At 52.6% G+C, this 8,887-nt stretch overlaps 1 protein-coding gene across 1 annotated transcript in view; it reads right to left on the bottom strand.

Moving 5' to 3' along the window:
• Positions 1-3,849, bottom strand: part of LOC149462361 (arrestin domain-containing protein 1-like) — a 63,180-nt gene extending 59,331 nt beyond the window's left edge. The window contains exon 1 of the mRNA XM_089677074.1: positions 3,691-3,849. Within this exon, the coding sequence (XP_089533200.1) occupies positions 3,691-3,808 (118 nt within the window). The 5' untranslated portion in view covers positions 3,809-3,849. The remainder of the gene's footprint in view (positions 1-3,690) is intronic.
• Positions 3,850-8,887: the final 5,038 nt, after the last annotated feature.

Here is an 8,887-nt window from a genome sequence, read left to right as displayed (position 1 = left end):
CACCTCTGCTCCTGGGTGATGGTATGGAGACACCTCTGCTCCTGGGTGATGGTATGGAGACACCTCTGCTCCTGGGTGATGGTATGGAGACACCTCTGCTCCTGGCACCCTGCACAGTGTCCGCTCTGACAATAAGAGGGAAGGGTGATGGGTGATGGGGGGGTTGGGGGCTCCTCTATAGGGTGATGGTATAGGGCCACCTCTGCTCCTGGCACCCTGCACAATGTCCGCTCTGACAATCAGAGGGGAGGGTGGTTGAGGGGTTGGGGTCTCCTCTGCTCCTGCTTTAGGGTGATGGTATGGAGCCACCTCTGCTTCTGGGTGATGGTAGAGGGCCACCTCTGCTCCTGGCACCCTGCACAGTGTCCGCTCGGACAATAAGAGGGAAGGGTGATGGGGGGGTTGGGGGCTCCTCTGCTCCTGGGTGATGGTAGAGGGCCACCCCTGCTCCTGGCACCCTGCACAGTGTCCGCTCTGACAATCAGAGGGGAGGGTGATGGCAGTTATCTCCTTCACTGGACCGCAGGAGGTGACAGAGGGCAAGGATCCAGCAGCGGCTGTAATCTGGATTACCAGGAGAGGAGGGCTGGACAGAAGGAGAGGCCTAGTATATCCACAGAGGTGGAGGGGACTGGAAAGAGGAAACCTGTATATGAAGGCCATCCCTGCTGGCCTCGTCTTCTGAAGAGACTACATTCCTGGCTGTCATGGTGACTTTTTAGCTTCAGTACTTTGAGTTGCTGATCCACAACAAATACACAGATTCCTGGCATCATTCTGATTCTTTATTCCTGTTCCCAGCCACAGATTCAGAAGTACTAAATCCTGACACAGCCAAGCAAACAGCATTTTCAGCTTTGAGTATTTGTATTGTGAGGAATCCATCCATAGAGTGTAACATGTATCCACACAAAGCTGAGCTGTCAGGTCAGGGTGGAGGTGTTCTTCATACACAAGTACACTGCCTGCACTCCTGGACTGACTCATGATACTCCGATCTGTAACATTTCTTCTCAATGACTCCATGATGTGCACTGTGTCTACAGGAAAGGCAAATTCTCCACAATGCCTGGAATATTGTCATCATGGTACAGGTTTTTACCTGGCCGGAGCCCCACGCTCCAGCTCCAGTGTCAGTGGTGCCCATCTGCAGGATACCTCAACTCATACACTTCCTCCCAGCTCCAGAGTCTGTTTAACAGCATGGAAGCACACAGCCCTGTCCTTTATATGTTGGCGTTGGGCCTATACTCCGAGGCCTGAAAGAAAACTAGGGAACCTATCATTAAAAAAAACTCTACCAATCACAACAATCGCCTCTAAAACATCACGTTATTACTGCATACCTTACCATAGGCTGTAATGTTCTACACCAGGTGACCGAGGCTCGCCTGAGCCGAAATGCCACTGGTCGGTGCCCAGATTCCCCCCCCATACCGATTAATCTCCAAATCCCCCCCCCCCCCCATTACCGATCCCAGGCGGTCCCTGGAGTCCCCCCACCAACCATACCGATCCCAGGCGGTCCCTGGAGTCCCCCCCCTACCGATCCTAATCGGTCCCTGGAGTCCCCCCCCCCCCACCTACCGATCCTAATCGGTCCCTGGAGTCCCCCCCCCCTACTGATCCTAATAGGTCCCTGGAGTCCCCCCCCCCCCACCGATCCTAATAGGTCCCTGGAGTCCCCCCCCCCCACCGATCCTAATAGGTCCCTGGAGTCCCCCCCCCCCACCGATCCTAATAGGTCCCTGGAGTCCCCCCCCCCACCGATCCTAATAGGTCCCTGGAGTCCCCCCCCCCACCGATCCTAATAGGTCCCTGGAGTCCCCCCCCCCACCGATCCTAATAGGTCCCTGGAGTCCCCCCCCCACCGATCCTAATAGGTCCCTGGAGTCCCCCCCCCACCGATCCTAATAGGTCCCTGGAGTCCCCCCCCCATACTGATCCTAATCGGTCCCTGGAGTCCCCCCCCATACTGATCCTAATCGGTCCCTGGAGCCCTCCTCATACTGATCCTAGTTGGTCCCTGGAGTCCCCCCCCATACTGATCCTAATCGGTCCCTGGAGCCCTCCCCATACTGATCCTAATCGGTCCCTGGAGCCCCCCCCCCCCCATACTGATCCTAATCGGTCCCTGGAGTCCCCCCCCCCCCATACTGATCCTAGTCGGTCCCTGGAGTCCCCCCCCATACTGATCCTAATCGGTCCCTGGAGCCCTCCCCATACTGATCCTAATCGGTCCCTGGAGCCCTCCCCATACTGATCCTAATCGGTCCCTGGAGTCCCCCCCCCCATACTGATCCTAATCGGTCCCTGGAGTCCCCCCCCCCCCATACTGATCCTAATCGGTCCCTGGATTCCCCCCCCCCCATACTGATCCTAGTCAGTCCCTGGAGTCCCCCCCCCCATACTGATCCTAGTCGGTCCCTGGAGTCCCCCCCCATACTGATCCTAGTCGGTCCCTGGAGTCCCCCCCCCCATACTGATCCTAGTCGGTCCCTGGAGTCCCCCCCCCCATACTGATCCTAGTCGGTCCCTGGAGTCCCCCCCCCCATACTGATCCTAGTCGGTCCCTGGAGTCCCCCCCCATACTGATCCTAGTCGGTCCCTGGAGTCCCCCCCCCCATACTGATCCTAGTCGGTCCCTGGAGTCCCCCCCCCCATACTGATCCTAGTCGGTCCCTGGAGTCCCCCCCCCATACTGATCCTAGTCGGTCCCTGGAGTCCCCCCCCCATACTGATCCTAGTCGGTCCCTGGAGTCCCCCCCCCATACTGATCCTAGTCGGTCCCTGGAGTCCCCCCCCCATACTGATCCTAGTCGGTCCCTGGAGTCCCCCCCCCCATACTGATCCTAGTCGGTCCCTGGAGTCCCCCCCCCATACTGATCCTAGTCGGTCCCTGGAGTCCCCCCCCCCCATACTGATCCTAGTCGGTCCCTGGAGTCCCCCCCCCCATACTGATCCTAGTCGGTCCCTGGAGTCCCCCCCCCCCATACTGATCCTAGTCGGTCCCTGGAGTCCCCCCCCCCATACTGATCCTAGTCGGTCCCTGGAGTCCCCCCCCCCATACTGATCCTAGTCGGTCCCTGGAGTCCCCCCCCATACTGATCCTAATCGGTCCCTGGAGTCCCCCCCCATACTGATCCTAATCGGTCCCTGGAGTCCCCCCCCATACTGATCCTAATCGGTCCCTGGAGTCCCCCCCCATACTGATCCTAATCGGTCCCTGGAGTCCCCCCCCATACTGATCCTAATCGGTCCCTGGAGTCCCCCCCCCATACTGATCCTAGTCGGTCCCTGGAGTCCCCATGCCCTGGAAATATCGGTGAAGATCCCCATCCCCGGGGACAGGTTCTCTTCTGGGGGTTATATATTATCCAATACACACCATGGCAGAGCTGGGGGCACTAAGAACTTCAAGGTGACTGCCCCCCATACCAGGGACTCCTGACTAAGGACAGAGGACTTATAGGTGGAATCTAGGACTTGGGCAATGCTGGCCCATCTACAGGGTTCCTTGCTGCACAGGAGGTGCTGGGACCTGTAGTTCTCTATCAGTCAGCAATCCTTAGGACTGAGCAGAGCCCATGGTCGGCTCCAAGTCTCCTGTCATGCTGTACGTCTCCCCTGGGTGCTGGAGGTGAGGCCAGCAAGTGCCAGTTATAGGCCCCCCTGCCCGGGTGCACCTACCTTTGTAGTGCAGGGCAGCGCTGGTCCTGATGGTGACCGTCCCGCACAGCGCCTCCCCCGGGCTGTACACCACTCGGCTGTCCCGCAAGCTGATCTCGAAGAGCTGCACCTTCCCCATGGCCGGTACCGAGCGCTGACTGAGCGGAGTGCCAGCTGCCTCGTGACGTCACCGGGAGCACGGCATCCAGCCCCGCCCCCCGATACTGGCACGCCCCTCGCCTGCTCTCAGCTGTAGGGAAGGAGGGAGGGAGGGGGAGACAGAGCGGTGCTGGCACTGCTAGGGGAGGGGCCTGGGACTGTGCATGGAGAGGAGGGGGGCGGCTGTGCACAGCACTGTGTGGGTATCAGTGCTAGGGGCAGTGCACTGGGGGCATTGGAGGTCAGAGGTCTGCCCTGCGGGCACAGCACTGTGGGAAATGCATTGTATGGATGTGGAGTGTCAGGGGTCTGTGCTGTATGTATGGGGGGTCAGGGGGTCTGTGCTGTATGTATGGATGTGGGGGTCAGGGGTCTGTGCTGTATGTATGGGGTGGGGGGTCAGGGGTCTGTGCTGTATGGATATGGGGGGTCAGGGGGTCTGTGCTGTATGTATGGGGTGGGGGGTCAGGGGTCTGTGCTGTATGGATATGGGGGGTCAGGGGCCTGTGCTGTATGTATGGGGGGGGTCAGGGGGTCTGTGCTGCATGTATGGGGGGTCAGGGGGTCTGTGCTGTATGTATGGGGGGGTCAGGGGGTCTGTGCTGCATGTAATGGGGGGTCAGGGGGTCTGTGCTGTATGTATGGGGGGGTCAGGGGGTCTGTGCTGCATGTATGGGGGGTCAGGGGGTCTGTGCTGTATGTATGGGGGGTCTGTGCTGTATGTATGGGGGGGTCAGGGGTCTGTGCTGTATGGATGTGGGGGTCAGGGGTCTGTGCTGTATGGATGTGGGGGGTCAGGGGTTTGTGCCGTATGTATGGGGGGTTAGGGGGTCTTTGCTGTGGGTATTGAGGGGTCAGCCGTCTTTGCTGTATGTATGAGGATCAGAGGTCTGTGCTTGTGAGTATGGGGGGGTTAGGGGGTCTTTGCTGTGGGTATTGAGGGGTCAGCCGTCTTTGCTGTATGTATGAGGATCAGAGGTCTGTGCTTGTGAGTATGGGGGTCAGTGCAGTGGGCAGAACACTGGAGAAGGTCATGGGTCTGTGCTGTAAGTATGGGGGGCAGAGATCTGTACTGTAGGTATGGGGGACGGGTCTGTGCTGTTGATATAGGGCTGACTGGGGTCTCTGCTGTCTGTATGGGGGGCAGAGGTCTGTATTGTAGGTATGGGGGGGGGGCAGAGGTCTGTGCTGTAGGTATTGGGAGACAGGGGTCTGTGCTGTAGGTGTTGGGGGACAGGGGTCTGTGCTGTAGGTATGTGGGGGACAGGGGTCTGTGCTGTAGGTGTTGGGGGACAGGTCTGTGCTGTAGGTATTGGGAGACAGGGGTCTGTGCTGTAGGTATTGGGGGACAGGGTCTGTGCTGTAGGTATGGGGGAGACGGGTCTGTGCTGTAGGTATGGGGGAGACGGGTCTGTGCTGTAGGTATTGAGGGACAGGGTCTGTGCTGTAGGTATTGAGGGACAGGGTCTGTGCTGTAGGTATGGGGGAGACAGGGGTCTGTGCTGTAGGTATTGGGGGACAGGGGTCTGTGCTGTAGGTGTTGGGGGACAGGTCTGTGCTGTACGTATGGGGGGGACAGGGGTCTGTGCTGTAGGTATTGGGAGACAGGGGTCTGTGCTGTAGGTATTGGGGGACAGGGTCTGTGCTGTAGATATTGGGGGACAGGGTCTGTGCTGTAGGTATGGGGGAGACAGGTCTGTGCTGTAGGTATTCAGGGACAGGGTCTGTGCTGTAGGTATGGGGGAGACAGGGGTCTGTGCTGTAGGTATTGGGGGACAGGGTCTGTGCTGTAGGTATGGGGGAGACAGGGGTCTGTGCTGTAGGTATTGGGGGACGGGGGTCTGTGCTATAGGTATGGGGGGAAGAGGTCTGTACTGTAGGTATATGGAGGGCAGAGGTCTGTACTGTAGGTATGGGGGGGGGTCAGGAATCTGTGCTGCAGGTATAGGGGGTCATGGTTCTGTGCTGTATTTAGGGGGGGGTCAGTGCTATGGGCAGAACAGCTAAGAACATACATGCATCATACATACTGGGGGGGGGGTACAACTGGGGGAATGAATGGTAGAGAAGGATCTGGGGGTTCTGGTAGATCACAAGCTTAATAATAGCATGCAATGCCAAGCTGCAGTTTCTAAAGCGAGTAAAATCCTCTCTTGTATTAAAAGAGGTATAGACTCCAGAGAGAGATATCATATTACCCCGGTACAAATCATTAGTAAGACCTCATCTGGAATATGCAGTTCCGTTTTGGGCACCAATTCACAGAAAAACGGGAGAAAGTACAGAGAAGGGCAACCAAACTGATAAGAGTCATGGAGGAGATCAGCTATGAGAAAAGATTAGAGGAACTGAATTTATTCTCTCTTGAGAAGAGGAGATTCAGGGGGATATGATCAACATGTATAAATACATCAGTGGTTCATATAGTGAACTCGGTGTAGAGCTATTCACCCTGAGGTCATCACAGAGGACAAGGGGGCACTCTTTACATCTGGAGGAAAATAAATGTAATCTCCAAACATGGAAAGGTTTCTTCACAGTAAGAGCTGTGGAATAGACTCCCTCAAGAGTTGGTTCTGGTCATCTCAGTGGATTGCTTTAAAAAAGTCCTGGATTCTTTCTTAGATACACAGAATATAACTGGATACTAACATTTATAGGTAAAGTTGATCCAGGGAATATCCAATTGCCTCTCGGGGGATCAGGAAGGAATTGTTTCCCCTGCAGGAGCAAATTGGATCGTGCTTTGCTGGGTTTTTTTGCCTTCATCTGGATCAATTGTGGGTATAGGATTATAACTTTTTCTTTTTTTTTAATGGTTGAACTGGATGGACTTTTGTCTTTTTTCAGCCAGACTAACTATGTAACTATGTACTATGATGGGTGTCACAAGTCTGTGCTGTGGGGAAAGTACAACTTAGCCTGGATGTCACATGATCAGCACCTGAGTTGCCTAATTGCGTGCCATGACGAATATTGGTAATAAAAGCAATGTTTTAGTGTTTGCACATGACATTGAGTAATCGATTTGCATTGCTTAACCTGGAGTACACAATAAAAGGAAGAAGATGAATAGTTTATGAGACATTTTCTCTAATAATAACCAGGCTCTATGGTCACTTTATACATTTGGTAAAGTAATGTCCATGTTAGTAACAAGTGCATTATCTAGAGTTATTTATACAGTGCAAGTATACTCCACCCCAATCTGTGTTGATTGACTCAATACCAGTCCTGCACTAATATTTAAATACTGTAGCTTCATTCCACAGTGCTGTACAGAGAACACTGAACCATTCCCATCATTGTCTGTGCAAGAGGAGCTATCAATCTAATGCCCTCTCAATGGCCATTCAAGCAGTCCCACAGATTGCTGCTACCCCAGACAGTATATATTTGGATTGGAAGTAAACTGGGGATCACAGAGGGCTGGATCTTCACACAATCATAGGAAGAACACACCATGCCTTGAAAAAGTATTTATACCCCTTGAAATTTTCCACATTTTGTCATGTTGCAACCAAAAACATAAATGTATTTTATTGGGATTTTATGTGATAGGCCAACACAAAATGGTACATAATTGTGTAGTGGAAGGAAAATGATAAATGGTTTTCAACATTTTTTACAAATAAATATGTGAAAAGTGTGGCGTGCATTTGTATTCCACCCCCAGTCAATACTTTGTAGAACCACCTTTCGCTGCAATTACAGCTGCAAGTCTTTTTGGTGATGTCTCTACCAGCTTTGCACATCTACAGAGGGACATTTCTGCCCATTCTTGTTTGCACAATAGCTCAAGCTCTGTCAGATTGGATGGAGAGCGTCTGTGAACAGCAATTTTCAAGTCTTGCCACAGATTCTCAATTGGATTTAGGTCTGGACTTTGAATGGGCCATTCTAACACATGAATATGCTTTGATCTAAACCATTCCAATGTAGTGCTGGCTGTATGTTTAGGGTCATTGTCCTTCTGGAAGGTGAACCTCCACCCCAGTCTCAAGTCTTTTGCAGATCCTAACAGGTTTTCTTCTAAGATTGCCCTGTATTTGGCTCCATCCATCTTCCCATCAACTCTGATGAGCTTCCCTGTCCCTGCTGAAGAAAAGCATCCCCACAACATGATGCTGCCAGCACCATGGGGATGGAGTGTTCAGGGTGATGTGCAGTGTTCGTTTTCTACCACACATAGTGTTTTTAATTTTAAGCCAAAAAGTTCAATTTTTCTCTCGTCTGATCAGAGCACCTTCTTCCACATGTTTGCTGTGTCACCCACATGTCTGCTGTGTCACCCACATGGCTTCTTGCAAACTGCAAACTGGACTTTTTACGGCTTTCTTTCAACAATGGCTTTCTTCTTGCCACACTTCCATAAAGGCCAGATTTGTGGAGTGCACAACTTATAGTTGTCCTGTGGACAGATTCTCCCATCTGAGCTGTGGATCTCTGCAGCTCCTCCAGAGTTACCATGGGCCTCTTGGCTGCTTCTCTGATTAATGCTCTCCTTGCCCGGCCCGTCAGGTTAGGTGGACGGCCATGTCTTGGTTGGTTTGCAGTTGTGCCATACTCTTTCAATTTTCACATGATGGATTGAACAGTGCTTCGCGAGATGTTCAAAACTTGAGATATTTTTTATAACTTAATCCTGCTTTAAACTTCTCCACAACTTTATCCCTGACTTGTCTGGTGTGTTCCTGGGCCTTCGTGATGCTATTTGTTCACTAATGTTCTCTGACAAACCTCTGAGGGCTTCACAGAACAGCTGTATTTATACTGAGATTAAATTACACACAGCTGGACTCTATTTACATAATTAGGTGACTTCTGAAGGCAATTGGTTCCACTCGATTTTAGGCAGGGGTATCAGAGCAAAGGGGGCTGAATACAGATGCATACCACACTTTTCAGATATTTATTTGTAAAAATTTTAAAAACCATTTATCATTTTCCTGCCACTACACAATTATGTGCCACTTTGTGTTGGTCTATCACATAAAATCCCAATAAAATACAGTTACATTTTTGGTTGTAACATGAGAAAATGTGGAAAATTTCAAGG

Source organism: Staurois parvus, unplaced genomic scaffold (assembly GCF_062004578.1).
Source record: "Staurois parvus isolate SC_StPar_1 unplaced genomic scaffold, SC_StPar_1.0 ptg000176l, whole genome shotgun sequence".
NCBI classification, from domain to species: Eukaryota; Metazoa; Chordata; class Amphibia; order Anura; family Ranidae; genus Staurois; species Staurois parvus.
Note: the sequence above shows the minus strand (reverse complement) of the source record. Positions and strands in the feature narration are given on the sequence as shown.